The sequence below is a fragment of the Hemibagrus wyckioides genome, linkage group LG05 (assembly GCF_019097595.1).
Source record: "Hemibagrus wyckioides isolate EC202008001 linkage group LG05, SWU_Hwy_1.0, whole genome shotgun sequence".
Classification (NCBI taxonomy): domain Eukaryota; kingdom Metazoa; phylum Chordata; class Actinopteri; order Siluriformes; family Bagridae; genus Hemibagrus; species Hemibagrus wyckioides.
The window spans coordinates 27,377,868-27,396,804 of record NC_080714.1 but is presented as its reverse complement, the minus strand read 5'-3'; the positions used below and the strand labels follow the sequence as shown (position 1 = coordinate 27,396,804).

At 39.4% G+C, this 18,937-nt stretch overlaps 1 protein-coding gene across 1 annotated transcript in view; it reads left to right on the top strand.

The window, feature by feature from the left end:
- Nucleotides 1-2,085: 2,085 nt before the first annotated feature.
- Nucleotides 2,086-18,937, top strand: part of notch2 (notch receptor 2) — a 54,662-nt gene continuing 37,810 nt past the window's right edge. Inside the window, exons 1-2 of the mRNA XM_058388780.1 lie at nt 2,086-2,636; nt 18,690-18,771. Of these exons, the coding sequence (XP_058244763.1) occupies nt 2,564-2,636; nt 18,690-18,771 (155 nt within the window). The 5' untranslated portion in view covers nt 2,086-2,563. The remainder of the gene's footprint in view (nt 2,637-18,689; nt 18,772-18,937) is intronic.

The window sequence follows — 18,937 nt, the reverse complement described above, 5'->3', positions numbered from 1 at the left end:
GCCACATATATAGTTCACACTAGAGGTTGGGTTGTTTCTCTGAAACTGTGAGTGGAGTAATAGCTGTCATGAGTAGAGTGGGAAATCATGGGGATTTCTGGAAAAACCATTACAGTTGCCCAAGTCTTAAAGTGGAAATGAAAACATAAAGCATGGTACTCCGCTGGCGATGATGATGCAATGTGGGTTCTTACTGTTTTATTGGCAGAAGGAGATTTTAAGAAGATTGTAAAATAAATGGCTGAATAAATGGCTGCCAAGGCAACTGCCTTACTGCTGTCTTTCTACATTTGTTGTGTTCATTATTTTTTGCCAAAAATGATGTTTAAACAATGGCAAAAAGGAATCAGAAGACATTTATAAAGCTTAAACACAGCCTTTTGAAAGAAAGAAAGAAATGTTAATGCTATGAAATGCTAAATCTTAATTTTACAATGCACACCAATAGGTGTGTGTGTGTGTGTTTGTGTTACTGCAAGTTAGTGCATGAGTGAATGCCCATGAGCGTGTGTCTTAAGGGGTGGAGGGACATAACTTCTGTTAATAGGTATTTTCCAAGAATTAATGTTCACACATGTACAGCAAATTAGATCTTCCATGAAGTCAAGAAAACCCCCTAAAACACCATTTAGGAAAAGAGAGAATGTGGGAGGCCAGTTAAAACGACCGATAGCCACGCAGAGCCAATGGCATCACTGTCAGGATTTGAAATCACGATGTCCTAATGATAAGACGAATGGTTTTCTGTGGTATCACTTGGAAGATAACACAGATAGTTTCTTGAATCATGCTAATCAATTGTTTTTCTTGAGTCTACTCATTTAGCCTGTGAGCAGTGTATCATACTTGACCTAAGACATTAAGAGTGTACGATAAGGATGGAAGTTTCCAGTGTGACAATATTTATAGTGTTTAATTAAAAATCGAACAAAAATTCAAGTATATATTATTTTCTTAACTCAGCAATTGTTATCTTGCCTAAAACCAAAAAAACCCACACAATATTCTCAATGACCTCTCTAACAAAATCCTTTACGATGCATATCAGCGTGTTAATGTTTTGTCTCAACAATGAACCAAATGTATTATTTGTAGCCCAACAAATTTACATGTGACAAAATCTTCCCACTAAATGTCTTAGAGAGTTAGCAAGGTGTCGAAGCACACAAGAGAACTGTAGCGCTAATCTGATCAATTCGGTGTGAAATCTTCCACAGAGCACCAAAAGGACGTTTAAAGTATTTATTTAAAGCGTCCTTTGTCCTAAAACTATTAAATTAACCAACTGTTAAAAGCCTGTGCTGTTATTTACTAGATCTAAATAACCACAGACTACTTTAATGACGTTGGATGCCAGAGTTAGCGAAACATTTTCTCCCAATTACAATGCAAATATTTTATAATGACTGATTTACATATACCATATACTGTAACATCTATGTGATTATCAAGATCTATTTACTGTTTTATTTAGGACAGGGAATAAATACTTAACTTTTAATCTAGCATGCATGCTAGTTCCTTAACTGTTGCTATCATCGCAAAAAAAATTCTCTTAAGAATATGTGCACCCACAATGAATTTTTTTTTTTGTTTAAGAAATCCCACAATGACTAGAAAGAACATTTAGTATATAAAATTATGAAGTAAAAATATATAATATAATACATGCTCATGTATGCTAGCATGTTAGCTTTGGAGACTCTTCATGACATAATTTGCTTGTTAATCAATCTTTAAGATTTTTTTTAATGAAATCTTGGGAATTTTAACAGCTACATAAACAAAAGAAAATTAATGTTAAAAAATAATTCGGAGAAATAGTGGGTGTCAATTTTTTTTAATATATAAAATCCCGTCAACAGGGGGTGAAAATTTCACGTCAAAATTGAGTCATAGAAAAGGGCCAAGTCCCTGTCAGCATACTTGCGTACTAAACAGTACCGGAGCAGGCGGTGTGACCTAGACTACTGTTTAGTACGCTAGTATGCAGATTTGGTCGGCGTTGAAAATAAGTAAAAAAAAATTCCTCCGCCTCGGTCTATGGCATGATGTAGAGAAGAGACGTACTCGACGATATCGGACGGTCGAGGACGGTGTTTACATGCAATGTAGTCGCGGTTTTATCTCAGACAATTAACACTGTGTGTTTAAAATAGATTCGTTTAGTAAAAAATCGCACGATATGCGTGACAGTTTAGTCCCTGTTGTAAAACTTCACGCGGACGGATACTGCTCTTCTGCGACTTTAGGTGGAGTGACGCGTCCTGCTCGAGGGAAGAGAGAGCACGAGAGAGAGAGAAGTTCAGAGTTACCTCACAGTGACTTCATGGACGGGAAAAAAGGTTGCAAAAATCTCAATTTTTATGGATTTACCCGCTCGGACCGGTGACTGTGAGAACGAATGAGGGTTTCGACGCGATTTTAGAGTCAGTTTTTGTACGTTTCCGTGCCGACAAGTTGAAAATTAGGTGTTTTTTTTTTCATTTATCGAGTTGAACGTAAGTCCTGAGGTAACTCGCCTCGCGCTCGCGACGCTTATGAGGATTTCTCTCAGAAAAATATGGGCCGATTTCCCGGTGTCTCTTCGGGCAAAGTCATTTTCTTCATAGTTTCCTGGATTCCTGTTTCATATGGTAGGTGATTTGTTTTTGTTTAATTTGTGGGTTTTTTTTTTGGTTTACTACATCTTTAAGGTGAGCATCATCGTCATCTGGCTCTGCACGAGCTCCTGTGTGCCTCTTATCATGTGTGTGTACGATATACAGCTCATTTGCATATTGTCTTATAAAGTTATGCATGTTTAAAGAAATCATACAAGAATAATTGTTTTTAAATCATCTTGCAACACAACGACACGAACACTAATCCATTTGTGTGTGCGTATATATATATAAAATCTGATGTAAGCTTTTGAATTATTATTAGAAATTAATTTTTTAAAAATTAATAATTTTGGTTTTTAGGCTTTAAAGTGACTCTTCACATATCACTAGTTAACCCTGAAGCTGAAAAAAATTAGCCATCTAACATTAACCTGTTAAATACATTATTTAGGTAGTTCTACATTAAAAATACCATTATAAAGCCCCAATGTGTGTGTTTTTTTTCCCACCGCTGCCCAGATGTTGGTGGTCTGCGTTCAATCAGCATCGCTGCTGCTGGTGTGTGTGTGTGGGGTTTTAGTTTCCCTGATCATGAAAATGCCGGGTGATTTTGACAAAATTTACAAAAACAATAATAGTTTCTGTCTGAGTAACTCAAACGATTTTGTTTCCTGAGGTTGACATGAAAGTTAAACTCCACCCTCAAAACCAAAACCTGTTTATTATATCATATTAAAATTATTTGTAAGTAATTAGTAATTCTGAAGCTGATTGTTTTCCCCTTGATGCTGTTTTTTTCTGTTTTGTTTCTATAAAAAAATTAATAATAAAAAAAGCGTGACACTCATTAGGAGGGAAAATGAATTCCAGTCATATTCTAGTGCTGGTTTTGGAAATCTCAGAATGCATTGTAGCCAAACAGAGAAGAGACCCAACTTGGCGAGGTCGTGATTTACGTCATGATATGCAGCGTGAATGACGAAGCTTTTAGAAGCTGATGTGCAGAGATGGGGAGGTGAGACCACTGGAAGGCGTGGAGGAATAAAGCGCCGCCGCATCACTGTCTTTAAATGGAAGGCGTTGTGGATAACGCAAGGATCTGTTGAGTGCAAAAAAAAGTGACGCAAGCATCTTTTTCTCTTCTGTCTACCACAACAGAAAGCAAGATGTTTAGAATTATACATATTTATAAAATATCTTGCAAAAGTATTGACCCCCACATCATGACCCTGAAAAGCCCAGTCTGATCTCAGACCTCAGTCTGCCAGACTTTCAGCACATTTTGTACAAAAACGTCATGCTCCAGATGTTCAAAACACTGATTTTGACGTCTTTTAGACAACTCCGAGCCAAAGGTGTCGCTCCGAGAGAATATTTTGCAGCGTTGTAACAATATCTCAGTACCAGGTGGAAAAGGGGGTGAATATTTGTGAATAATATGTAGCACAACACTGTACATATTACAGTGGTGATTTCGGGAGGGTGTGTCATACGGTGATACTTCAATACTTTGAGTCTGTTACAGGGTTTTAATTAAAGAACAAAAAAGGAAAAGAATTGTTTACGTATCAGAGATGGCTGCGATACTCTGTGACTTGTATCCGGATACCGATATCATCATAAAAACAGCATGTTAAATAAACGAAAACAGGTTGTGTATCACAATGTGTGTGAGAATATAAACAAAAACAATATTATAGAAAAATGACGGTCAAATTTTCAAAAGTTTAAAATATCCATACAGAATGTGTGGAGGAAAAAAAAATAAAGAAAAGAGATGGAAATAAAGTATCAAGGTTTACTCTGAGAAATGTTTATAAAAGGTAGCACGATTTCCTTTATCGTTATTAATGTGATAGCGTGTTATTACATGGTCCTCACTTATATATTTTTTGCAAATTTATTCCCAAAAATAATGTTGCTAGTTGTTCTTGATTTATAATGTTTTTGTTTAAAACATGTCTGTTGAAGTAAACGCTACAACACCCAGAAGTCGTCACTTTTGGTTGCTGAGGTTCTGCACGGGTCAGTGGAAATGAAAATAGCTCACGATGATTAAAACCATATGGGTTTGTGTGTGTTATGTAAATGTTCCTTTACTTGACAAATGTACCACTCAAATATAGATGTAACTATTTGCATATTCAACTGATGAAAGGTTGATTTGTTTGTTTAATTGTGTATAAAGAGGAGACTTTATAGTCACTGTGTTGGAGGTGCTGTTTCAAAAGAAAAAAGAGAGAGAGAAAAAAGGCTCCATTTCCTCAGCAGACTTTTTTGCATCGTGTGTGTGTGTGTGTGTGTCTCACTGTAGAGTTTCCACTCCCCTGCTGGTTGGTTTTGTGTTTTTCTTGTCTCGTCTGAGGACACGGGCGGCGTCACGCGGCGGTCACGGTTACACATGTGTCACGCTATAAACATTATTATTATTATTTTTAATATTTTGGGATTTGATTTTGGTGATTTATTCCCTGAACTGTGTGGCGGTTTTCGAGAGCTAAGCGATGCAGACGCAGCTGGAATGCTGCTGTTGGTGTTTCACATTCCACACTCACACACACACACACACACACTCTCTCTCTCTCAATGCTGAACCCTACCCATTGTACCCTGCACACTCTGTTGCTTCTTGCTGCGCCGTATTAGATTTCCTCCCCAGAGGTAAAACTCAAAGCCATGTTTTTTTTTCCCCTTCTCCTCTTTATCTCGGCCTCTCTGTTTGCCGGCACACGACATCGACCGATGTGGGCCTCCGCTCGCTGGTGTGTGTGTGTGTGTGTGTGTGTATTTACTCTGGTGTGTGTGTGCTGCGAAAAAAAAGTAAATCCTTTGTCCGGGCTTTGGAAAAACGCAGATCTGCGGGGTGTGAAATGCGATTTCTCCCACTGTAGCAAACACAACAGGATGATTATGGAGTGTGGCCTACATGCCTGAATATTCGAGAGATACTCATTTTCTAAACTTGTCTTTTCCTCAGATCGTAAAACACTTACAGTTTTAAAGTCATTGTGAAAGGCTGAACCATATCACAGTATGCAACAGTGACTCTGTAATCAATTTTGTCACAATTCACTTGTTTGAGATATCACAGGTATCGATGTAGCGAGGTCTGATTGCCTTTTTATTTACAAAATAGTGGATCGGATATCTGAAGAGAACATATTTTGGACCAAATCTATCATAAAAGAATTGTGATGCACTATATTGACATAAGTTTTGGGACGACTGCCTTTACATGTACGTGAATGTAATATGGAGTTGTCCCGCCCTTTGCAGCTATAACAGCTTCAACTCTTCTGGGAAGGCTTTCCACAAGGTTTAGGAGTGTGTTTATGGGAATTTTTGACCATTCCTCTAGAAGTGCATTTGTGAGGTCAGGCACTGATGTTGGACGAGAAGGCCTGGTTCACAGTCTTCTCTCTAATTCATCCCAAAGGTGTTCTATGGGGTTGAGGTCAGGACTCTGTGCAGGCCAGTCAAGTTCAACTTTATGGACCTTGCTTTGTGCCAAGGTGTGCAGTCATGTTGGAACAGGAAGGGGTCATCCCCAAACTGTTCCCACAAAGCTGGGAGCTTGAAATTGTCCAAAATGAAGCTGAAGCATTAAGAGTTCCTTACACTGGAACTAAGGGGCCGAGACCAACCCCTGAAAAACAACACCTGAATTCAATGATTTGGAGAGGTGTCCCAAAACTTTTGGCAACATATCCCTCCTCCCCTACCATGAGTACAGTGATAAATTAGGACACAATTGTAACTTTTCCCAAATTGGTCACTGCATCGTTACTGACAGGACCAAAGAGAAGACACCAAAAATCCACAAGAGCCTGATTGTCATGTGAATTGAAGTTATGTTACTTATTTCTTCTCTTTAACTCTAATGGTTTTTGGATGTTGAACTCAACTCAAGTTTTAAAAGATGATAAAAGTTTCTTGAGTACTTTAGAGTTGAAACAAAGCTTATGTGTTTGCTCACGTTTTTAAGGTAACTTCCACGTCTAAGTTCAGCCATTTTGAAAAGTTTCGTTATGTGATATTTTTTGCAATATAGAACGTTTAGCAAAAACGAAAAGTGCTGGGGATGAGAATGATGACAGAGCGAAATATGCGAAAGCTTTAACTATAGAAATAGAAACAATGCCGTGTTAGAACGAGGCGGCGTTATGCTCCAAACTGTTCTTACAGAAAACTAATCAACAGCTTTCTAACCAATTAGAGCCGTTAACCCCGATGACGATAAACAGAAGTAGCATCCAGATGAGCGAGTACAATGAAGCATTATTAATATATCAAAAGTGTCTAAACAATTTACATTAATTATTATTAAGTGCACAGTGCTGCTAATGAGGTATTGATGGTTAGCAACTGCATTCAGTTCCTGGTGTTTAGCCTTTGGTTTTCTGTTTTCAGTTTAAATCACCTCATGATCAGATATCGATTGACTCTTTACGCATCGACTTCTGGGATTTTTTTCTTCAACGTGGCAGACACGCGAGAGGCTCATGACTCTTGAGTGGAAGTGTTGCTTCAGAGGTCATGAAAGCAGAACGCACAAGTGTGTGTGTGTGTGTGTGGGAGCAGCGAAGACTGGGTGCTTTTAACAATAGCGTAAATATTACTGTTTGCTCGAATAAAGCATTTTGAAGGTGGCATGAGCCTCCAGACATCATGTGACTGGAGCAGGTGAAAAAAGCGGCGGTACTATGAATGTAGAGCAAGAGAGAAGAAAAACAAGATGATGTTGTTACAAAAGAGGTTGAGCCGGGACGTTTCATTCGTGTTGTCTCTAATTACAGAGCCTTTAGATCTGTTTTGTTTTCATGTGGTTTTATCCAAATGATTCAGAATGTAATAAGCATGTAGCTTGGATTTTACACGTTTATTCCAATTAATTCGTCTGTTTTGTCTGCTGTTAGTTTTAATGGGTTTGTAATAAGCTGAATCAGGTGAGAAATGCTGAATCAGGAGAAACATTAAAACACACCAAGAAACATGAGATTTAATGGAAAAAATAATAAAGTCTGCTGTTTATCCAAACGTGCAAATCTTGGACAACAAGATGGTTTCAGAAATAAATCCAGTCATTTTATACCAAATGTGGTAATTCTGTCAAGCCAGAATTCTGTAGGTTATAATCTTCTTCTTCTTCTTCTTCTTCTTCTTCTTCTTCTTCCACTGCTTTTGGGAATGATCGGAATTGCGGTTGCCACTTAGCAACGATCCAAAATGCATTCAGAATACATGGGAAATGGTCACAGCATTTGTTGCCCTAGCATCACCCTAGCATCCTGCTGAGTTTCCTTTGCAATCGACTAGCTACAACCTTTTGAAACCTGCTAGTAATACCACAGAAACTACCTGGGACCCCATTAGCAAACACCTAGCATTCAGCAGGGATAGCATAACAAAAACCTAGCAACATCCTAGCAATGAACTTTGCATAGCTATGTGACGGTGTAGCAGTACCCTAGCTACCACAGTGTCCTAACAGCCAACTTGGTCAGCAGTGCAACCACCTTCCACCTTTAAATGTTTCAGCGTTTTACCTACAGGGTGTGTTGTAGTGTATTTTTATTTAACGTTCTTAAAAACAATAAAAATGACAAAATCTGAAAGCGGATTTGATTTGAAGTTTCCCTCAGCTGATTATTAGTTACAATTTTCTTTACAATTCTTTTCTCCTTTTCAGTTTTCTTTTATTTTTGTATGCAGTAAAAGAATGTTATCAAACTAATTATTTGGAAGTCTTTCTTGCTTTCTTGCTTTCTTTCTTTCTTTCTTTCTTTCTTTCTTTCTTTCTTTCTTTTTTTCTTGCTTTCTTGGCAGTTTGTTAGAAAGCATATTTTATGCATATTGTTTTATTTTTTTAATGTGTAAGGATATTGTTCTCCAGGTCTGGGGTAATTAAAATTTCTCGTTCTGTTTCGACATCTTGGCATCTATCCGTTTCTCTAACATGAGCAGATTCGGATCAGGAAGGGGTAGGTTAATTAGCCGTTATTAGGCTCAGGAGTGATTAGCTGGGAAAAACAACAAAATATCTAGGACTAGGGGCTCGAGTAACTTTCGGTTTTGATTTCTTCCTAGATATATTCATAAAATATTTTTTATTGTCAAAGAGAGTTTTAATTTTTGAGTGAAAGCATAGCTAAAGTGAGATACATGGTCTGTTTTTTATTTCTGGCAAAGATTGAGAAGCAGTTGTGCCTCGTGGTCATTTCAGTTGCTAGGAGGTGGAGAAAAAGGCTCATTGTGTGGGTGAAAAAAACACTGCCCTTTTCCAAAATGGTGAAATTGTCGTCTGGAAATTGAGGCTAAGTGCTACCAGGCTGTAGGGGGGAGAGGGGGGGGGAGTGAGTGAGTGAGGGAGAGAGAGGGAGTGAGAGAGGGAGTAAAGGAGAGAGGGAGTAAGAGAGAGAGAGAGCTAGAGGGAGTGAGAGAGAGAGGGAGTAAAGGAGAGAGAGAGCTAGAGGGAGTGAGTGAGAGAGAGAGGGAGAGAGAGAGAGAGGGAGTGAGAGAGCGAGAGCTAGAGGGAGAGAGTTAGAGAGAGAGGGAGAGAGAGAGGGAGAGCTAGAGGGAGTGAGAGGGAGGGAGGGAGGGAGTGAGTGAGGGAGAGAGAGGGAGTGAGAGAGCGAGAGCTAGAGGGAGTGAGTGAGAGAGAGGGATAGAGATAGATAGATAGATGTTTGGGCTTGTTAAAATCCGGAGCTTAAGGCGAGGGGGCTTGAGTTTGTCCTGCTGAGCAGGTTAGAGAATTAACACAGAATTAAAATGCTTTACATTCTTTCTTCAGAGCTGTGTGTGTGCGTGTAAAATCTTTTCCTGATTACAGAATCTCATTTATTCACTAATAAAATCAAGACATAAGTGAACAAGTGTGAGGATTACAGAGTTGTATCATATGCCACGTTTGATCCTTAAGTCCCGATCACCACAGACTCAAAATCCACCGGAAAACTCAGGATTTGTGTGTTTTATATCCTCATGTGGTTTGTTTTCTAGCATGTTCTTGTACATTCATGCTGGTTTATTTGACATTTGTAAGATTGTCTATAACAAGGACATTTTTAAGCCATGTAAGGTCAAAATTTTGGTATTGGATGGTGTGTGTTTGAGCTTGTTATTGTTGGAGCATGGTGGTGTTGGATGGTGTGTGTTGGAGCACGGTGGTATTGGATGGTGTGTGTTGGAGCACGGTGGTGTTGGATGGTGTGTGTTGGAGCACGGTGGTGTTGGATGGTGTGTGTTGGAGCACGGTGGTGTTGGATGGTGTGTGTTGGAGCACGGTGGTGTTGGATGGTGTGTGTTGGAGCACGGTGGTGTTGGATGGTGTGTGTTGGAGCACGGTGGTGTTGGATGGTGTGTGTTGGAGCACGGTGGTATTGGATGGTGTGTGTTGGAGCACGGTGGTGTTGGATGGTGTGTGTTGGAGCACGGTGGTGTTGGATGGTGTGTGTTGGAGCACGGTGGTATTGGATGGTGTGTGTTGGAGCACGGTGGTGTTGGATGGTGTGTGTTGGAGCACGGTGGTATTGGATGGTGTGTGTTGGAGCACGGTGGTGTTGGATGGTGTGTGTTGGAGCACGGTGGTGTTGGATGGTGTGTGTTGGAGCACGGTGGTGTTGGATGGTGTGTGTTGGAGCACGGTGGTGTTGGATGGTGTGTGTTGGAGCACGGTGGTGTTGGATGGTGTGTGTTGGAGCACGGTGGTGTTGGATGGTGTGTGTTGGAGCACGGTGGTATTGGATGGTGTGTGTTGGAGCACGGTGGTATTGGATGGTGTGTGTTGGAGCACGGTGGTGTTGGATGGTGTGTGTTGGAGCACGGTGGTGTTGGATGGTGTGTGTTGGAGCACGGTGGTATTGGATGGTGTGTGTTGGAGCACGGTGGTATTGGATGGTGTGTCTTGGAGCACGGTGGTGTTGGATGGTGTGTCTTGGAGCAGGGTGGTGTTGGATGATGTGTGTTGGAGCACGGTGGTGTTGGATGATGCGTGTTGGCGGATGGTGGTGTTGGATGGTGCGTGTTGGAGCAGGGTGGTGTTGGATAGTGTGTGTTGGGGCATGGTGGTGTTGGATAGTGTGTGTTGGGGCATGGTGGTGTTGGATAGTGTGTGTTAGAGTATGGTAGTGCTGGTTCATGTTAGTGTTGGAGGTTGATTTATATTAGTTTTCAGTTTCACTGGTTGTTGTCTGTGATAATTTTCATGGTGTTGGAGAACATTGATATGTGCTATAGAGTGTTGGTGTAGAAGCGTTGGTCTCTCTCTCTCTCTCTCTCTCTCTCTCTGTGAGTCGATGGACTTTAAAGAGAACCTCCCCTTCATTAACCTCCTCATTCTGCTATTTGCTTTTCCTGCTCAGTGTTTTTCACACTCGTGCTGTAAATAAAGCTGGGTCCTGTCACACGTTGTGTCATGATGTGTTAAAGGATGTTATGTATTACAGTTTCCTAATACAGTAGTTAAACACAGGAAGAAGGCTGTAGTAGAGCTACTTCAGGAAATGGAGTGACTTCCTGTTCCAGCACGAACAACTTCCTCTCTCCTGTTCGGCGTGGACTTGGGCCAGATCCTCTTTTTTTGCTCAGCAGTAATGTGTGCTTGCTTGTGTAATTGCACACAGGTTTATTTTTTTCCTCTTTCAGTCAGCATTAGTGTGCCTGCGGTCAGACAGACAGACGAGAAAAAGAGACAGAGGTAGACAGAGGACCTGTACGGATAGTTTAAGCCTTTTTTAGCATGCGGTCTGTTAAAACAAACAAACAAACAAACAAGAAAAAAAAACATCTAAATGATGATGAGAAATGAAGCTATGAAAAGCAGCTGCTTTTGTTTCTGGTGTTAGCATCAAGATTATCCAAAGGCATTGCAATAGAGAGCTCTACTGTGCAGTCTCACATTGACGATGTACACTATATTGCCAAAAGTTTTGGGACACCCCTCCAAATCATTGAATTCATGGGTTGGGCTTGGCCCCTTAGTTCCAGTGAAAGGAACTCTTAATGCTTCAGCATTCCGAGACATTTTGGACAATTTCATGCTCCCAACTTTGTGGGAACAGTTAGGGGATGATCCCTTCATGTTCCAACACGACTGTACACCAGTGCACAAAGCGAGGTCCATAAAGACATGGATTAGTGATTTTGGTGTGGAGGAACTTGACTGGCTTGCACAGAGTCCTGACCTCAATACCTTTGGGGTGAATTAGAACGGAGACCCTGACCCAGGCCTTCTCGGCCGACATCAGCGCCTGACCTTGCAAATGCGCATCTAGTGGAATGGTCAAAAATCCCCATAAACACACTCCTAAACCTTGTGGAAAGCCTTCCCAGACGAGTTAAAGCTGTTATAGCTGCAAAGGGCGGGACAACTCCATTTTACATTCATGTGCATGTAAGTGCAGATGTCCCAAAACTTTTGGCAATATAGTGTATTTTCTGACTAGTACAGTGACGCACAGAATTGGTTGCCTTTACATTTCTAGCATTTGGCAGACATGCTTATTCAGAGCAACAATTTATCTAGTTTTTTTATACAACTGAGCAATTGTAGGTTAAGGGTCTTGCTCAAAGGCACAGCCGTGGCAGCTTGGTGGACCCGGGATTTGAAATTACGACCTTCCAATCAGTAGTCTAACACCTTATCCACTAAACTACCACATCCCCCACATAGTTGGTACTTTATTGCTGTCCGAGACACATCCGCGTTCACACTATACAGATATCAATTTGGAAATAAGCGGCCCAGTCCACCTGCAAATGTGGTTTGAGTGATCGCATCACAACTCTTGGTTGAAGTTGATTCGACTCTTGTTCACACCTGTCTACTTGCCATCTGATCACCCAGGATGCACCTTAATGCCAGGTGTGGATTATTACATTATTTTTTTTTTTTTTGCTTGTGCTGATGGGGACCCAGCAGTTGCACCTGGGTGTGGACCAAAACTCGGTTCCCAGTGATTTTATCCTGATTTGACCGAATACAGGAAGTGAACCAAGCATGGCGTGCGTTTTCAAGGGGTGTGGATGACATTTGTACACAGATCTGCTAAAATCAGCATCAATGCATATAAGCCAGGAAAAAAACAAGCAGTTTGTATATATATATTATTTATTTTATATTCATTCAGTATGATATGTTCATTCCAAAGTCAGAGTCAGGGGTCACTGCAGGACAGGACACTGGAGATCATCCACAACCTTTGTGGACAGGGGCTTTGTCATGCTGGAACAGCTCACAAAGACATTCTGTACAATTGTGTGCTTACAACTGTGTGGTAACAGTTTGAGGAAGAACCACGTACGGGTGTGATGGTCAGGGTGCGCATACTTTTAGCTGCATAGTTTATCTTTTGACCAATGAGCGAAGGAGTTCTGTGTGAGTGAGAGACAGAGAGAGAGAAGGAAAATAAATGTGACCTTAAATGAACCCAAATAAACATGGCCATGCTAATACTGTTTACATGAGTAGAGAGAGAGACAGACAGACAGACGCACACACACACACACAGACACACACACACACTTCCCCAGGGCATTGTGGGTATCATATGAAGATGAGGCAGCGTTTTCAGGCTGACGGCGAGACCAGCAGCTGTGTCCCAGCTGGTGTGTGTGTGTGTGTGTGTGTGATGAAATCTGGGGGATTTGCACTCCAATGTTAAATTTCCCTCATTACTGAAGAACTTAAAAAAAATTCACATCGTCATGCCACGTGTTGCTATGTTTTTGTTTTGCTTTGCTGATCTCCATCTTTAATATTAACATTAATCTAATCTCTAAATCTAATCTAATCTCTAAAGATGCCGAGGGTAGAAACGACAACTTTTGGTCTAGTCAGGTTTGTGCATTACTGTCCTCTCACATCCTGTTGCACTAAAGCTGTTTCTCAATCCACCATTTTGTCACTTCACGAAAACGTCACGTCAAATTTTGAGAAATGTGTTTCCTGTTGAAAGGAACACATCAGTTTCCTTCACAAACCTTATAAACCACACTGGAAACACGTGAAACCACATCATGTACTTTTAAAAAACCTTTTCCCCCAAATATTTTGTTTTCCATGTTAATTTCCAAAGAAATCTCAGTTTCTAAAAGATTAAATTTCTTGAAATGATGATTACTGCCTTCATGTGGGTTTTAGATACTGAAAAAAACAATGTGATTATTTATATCTAATTAAATATTTATGCAAATATATTTGAAGCCTATTTGCAAATATGGATGTCATTTTAAAAAATCCTCAAAATTAAAAATCAACTACATCATTACTTATTGTAGTATGTATAATTTTTTAATTTGCTATTTTTTTTATTATTTTTATTAAATAAGAATTAATAAATCAGATAAGTATGTGGGTAATTAATTTTTTTTGTGTGTGTGTGTGTGTAGTTTTTTTTATTAGAAAAAATTATTATATTATTTGTTTTTAAAGAATATTTAAATATTTAATAATTTTTTTTATAATTTGATTTGGAATGTATAATTGTGTTATTTATTATTTAGAATTTAATGTTTTCTCTCTTTATATATATATATATATATATATATATATATATATATATATATATATATATATATATATATATATATAAGCAGTTGATCACATGATCACAATTTTTTGGCGATTGGAAACCAGTCACATGATGCTAGATGCTCTTTCTGCTTTTGTTTTTATTTAATTTTATTATTATTATTATTATTGTTATTTTATTTTTTACTGACAAATCAGTAATATATTTCATTTATTATTATTATTATTATTATTATTATTAATTTAATGTAATTTTGTTTTTGTATTTAAATCATCTGGAAACCTGAACAACAAAAACCAAACTGCTCCTTTTCTTTCTTTCTTTCTTTCTTTCTTTCTTTCTTTCTTTCTTTCTTTCTTTCTTTCTTTCTTTCTTTCTTTCTTTCTGTCTTTCTGTCTTTCTTTCTTTCTTTCTTTCTTTCTTGAGCAGCTGGTTTTAGTGATGTTGTGGAGCATACACCCAAGCAGATGACTGCCAACACACACACACACACACACACACACACACACACACATGGATGAGGTAAATAAGTTTTCTGGATGATTTAAGGACACACACGAGGTTTTTTTTTTCCAGCGGTCCACATCTGGACGCATTATTGCCGAACCTGAATCTTAGAAATTCCCACCCTGCAAGGGAGGGAGAGAGGGAGGGAGGGAGTAAATGAGAAACCCAGATGCAGTAAAGTAAATAAATACCAGGAGAATTTATACTTGGAGCAACGATTGAAAGATAATAAAATTCTCTGAAGCCTGGACAAATTAATTATGCATGAATATTCAAGAGGCAAATGCAGATACAAGTGCATTCAATTTATTTATATTTAAATACGGAATATTTATATATTTTTATTGCGTTGAAAATATAGCAAGCAGTTCTACATGGAATGTTGTAGGAGGTTTTTATCCATTTTGGTCAAATAATATGAATTTATTAATCATAAAGCTTAAAAAGCTTTTTTATTTTTATTATTATTATTATTATTTTTAGAAAATACAGCCTGGTGGTGGTAGCATTTCTTTCTCCATGTTTTCAAGAGAAATAATAATCTAATAATAAACTAACATAAAATTTGCAAAATCTGTCTTTACACTCTTCCTTTCCCATTGTCCTCCTTTCTTTGCTTTTTCTTACTCACTCTGTCACTTCATTTCTTTTTCTTTTTTTCTCTTCACCCTCTTTTCTTCCTCTGTTGCCCCCCCGTTGTCCTTTTCTTTTTTGATTTGTCTTTCATTTCTGTGTCATTTCATTGCACTTTGCAGTTCTCATTCTTTTCGTTTTTTTCTTTTCATTCTCTGTAAATCTTTTCTTCATTTCCATCTCTGAATTCTGTAAATAAAACTGGGATCTTTCTTTCTTTCTTTCTTTCTTTCTTTCTTTCTTTCTTTCTTTCTTTCTTTCTTTCTTCCGTCCGTCCGTCCGTCCGTCCGTCCGTCCTGTCTGTCAAACCCTTCCCTTTCCCTCACAATATAACTGGTTGATTTTCCTTGTAGTGTATAAACGGTTTGGTACATTTTTTATTGTGTAATATGCAAATGTATTATTATTGATTACTTTTTTTTACTGCCAGTTTGTTTGCAAACCCATTTATGGTGAACCTCACAAATCTTTCATCCATCTTAATCCATCTCTTTTCAAAAAAGAGCTGTTAGGATTCACTCCAGAGCTCTACTTTTACTGGTGCGGATCTCCAGCAAGAAGGAAACGTAGCGACGCCACCATTTCTGATCCGATCAGTCGGCTGTCCTTGCTTTCGAGTGAGAATAAAAAACTATGATTGAGATGAAAATGGGGTAATTAATGGCGGCCCGTCCCTGAATTCTATGAGATCATCTCCTCTTGCACAGAGACACTGTTTGTGTGGAAAGCTCGTCAAACCAGTCTCTCTCTCTCTCTCTCTCTCTCTCTGTCTCTCTCTTTCTCTGTTCTCTGTCTGTCTTTCTCTCATTTATAAATTTCTGTCCTCAGCCTGGTTTTCAGTCTGTTCTGAATTATCCCTGCATTCTTTTCCCCCCTTAGAGACACTCTCTCTCTTTTTCTCTCTCTCTCTCTCTCTCTCTCTCTCTCTCTCTCTCTCTCTGCCCCCCCTTTCTTTCTTGTGCTCTTTTCTTAAGCGCTCTTGACTCTTGCACTTCACCGTCTCAAGCACCATGTTTTCCCTCCCTCTCTCCCTCCCTCCTTCCCTCCCTTCGTTCTTTCTCTTAATCTCAGCATGTGCTGCGTTTCTCACACGGCTCAACCAGCCCTCGCCGACAGGTTTCCCACCAGAACCGCCGCCCAATGTGCTACACCCCGTGCTACACTTTTTTGTTTCACACCAGATTCCCGCTCAAAAGCGAGTTCGGTGACAAGCTGCAGTTTCAAAGCTTTTTCAGATTGCATTTTTTGTTGTTTTTTGTTTTCTTTTTCAGATTTTTTTTCTGCAAGCACGGCTTACAGGAACCAGATTAATCATCCTTGAAAGAGAGAGAGCGAGAAATGATGTTGGTGACAATAAAATCACCGTTTCTGGTTGTAATGGGTTGTAATATGGTTATGAGCTTTGTGTGTTTTTGTCTATCAAGCAAAAAAAAAAACCGAGTCCCGAAACTTTCTAGCTTTGAGAGCCTGGAGAGGTGTTATTATTAGCAATCGCACAAACAAACCCAGTAAATGTTCTCATCTGAAAATCGTGTTTCTTTTTCAACTAAAAGCTATTCTTCTTCTTCTTAAAGTTATTGCAACCATCTCTCAAACCCGATTGTTAGATGTTGGCCGAACCCCTCGTCTTCGAGCTTGAGCACATTGTGGTTTTTTCTTTTTTTGGTCAGAGTGCAGGAAGTGAGTATTAGCACTGAACACACTTCCTGTGTAGAGATCTAGTGTGTCTTAGATCGTCTGCGCTGCTTCGAAATCATATGACCTTCCTGATCTGCTGTCTGAAAGGGAAGTGAACTCCGAGTGCGTCAGAATGCCAGATTACCGGAAAAACCTTTCAAATGTAAAAAGACTACGTATAGAAATCACTGAACCCAACTGCAGTACACTTGATGGTGTAGGTGTCCAGATGGAAATATCAGGTGTTTCTGGTGATATTTTAGGAACAGATACTAGTTTTTGTAAAAACGGACAAACCCCTAATCCTCAACCTCTTCAACACTACATGCCTTGTGCTGCAGTGACGCAGAAGTCACTTGAGAAAGATTTCCTGGTCTGAAAACTAAAGAAACCCCAATCTGGTGATGCATATAAACCTCTTTAGTGTTTGTAAACAACTCTGGTTATCACCTGAGTGAAGAAGAGTCTGTCAGGAACTTTATTTAATAATCAGTTATTATTCTTGTGGATTATTATTCCACAGCACACTTGAATTCTCTAATCAGATTGAAGGTGTTTTATTGTATTACTGTAGTACACCGATCAGCCATAACATTATGACCACTCCCAGGTGAAGTGAATAAGACTGATGATCTCCTCGTCATGGCACCTGTTAGTGGGTGCGATATATTGGGCAGCAAGTGAACATTTTGTCCTCAAAGTTGATGTGTTAGAAGTACGGAAAATGGACAAGCGTAAGGATTTGAGCGAGTTTGTGATGACTAGACCACTGGATCAGAGCATCTCCAAAACTGCAGCTCTTGTGGGGTGTTCCCAGTCAGTATCTGTCAAAAGTAGTCCAAGAAAGGGACAGTGGTGAACCAGTGACATGGTCATGGGCAGACAAGTCTCATTGATGCACGTGGGGAGCGAAGGCTGGCCCGTGTGATCCGATCTGACAGACAAGCTACTGTTGCTCAAAGTTAATGCGGGTTCTGATAGAAAGGTGTCGGAATACACAGTGCAGGACGAGTCAGGGCTGTTTTGGCAGCAAAAGGGGGACCAACACAATATTAGGCAGGTGGTCATAATGTTATGCCTGATTGGTGTATAACCTCACAGCTCAGAAAGTAGTTCCTATTGTAACATGTTTATATTAACCAACTTGTTTCTATAGTAACGGCTCAGAGATAGCGACATCACTTAAAACTGATTTAAAAATAGAAAAAAGTGGTGTAGTTAAACGTGTACTAATCGCTGATGTGGTGACGTTACTATTCTTAGGAGTGTCAAGTCTCAGAGCTCAGGAGGTTAAACTGGACTTTTAGGGGTGGGATTGTTTGATGTGTGAATTTTAAAAACGGCTGGATGCTGGACGCAGGACTCTGTTAGGAACACGGAAACTTTTTTGATCCTTTTCGACTTTCCTGATCATTTTCCTATTTGTTTCAAGTTTTTAGAACAAATAGCAAGTATGATTCCAGGGAAAGAGAGAAAGATGTTTTTTTTTTTTCCCTTTAAGCATCACACAATTGCAGAGCACCAGCTTATGAAGTAAAAAATAAATAAATAAAAATAAATGAATAAAATGTTTACATCAAAGAGACTTGGTTTGTTTGTTTTATTTATTTTACTTTTTTTTATTATTTTTTTTTTTTTTTTATTCAGGTTGATTCAGCATCTCTCCTTTTTGTGTAAGTGGTATTGTACGTGAGTGTAACGTTCCTATGTTCTCTTGTCCGTTGCTTCACAGCTCTGCAGTGCGTGGATCTCGTAAACCCGTGCGTGAACAATGCGAGCTGTGTCACCTACCCCAACGGAACCGGATACTGCAGGTACGAGAACCACTCAGCTTCCTCTCAACACCACTGACATTTTCACCAACCACCGGAGAACTAGAAGCTCACACACACACACACACACGCCTCATGTTTCTCTGATTAAACCCAACTGAAACTTTCAGTACTTTCAGACAGACAGAATAGACTATCGAGAGATTAT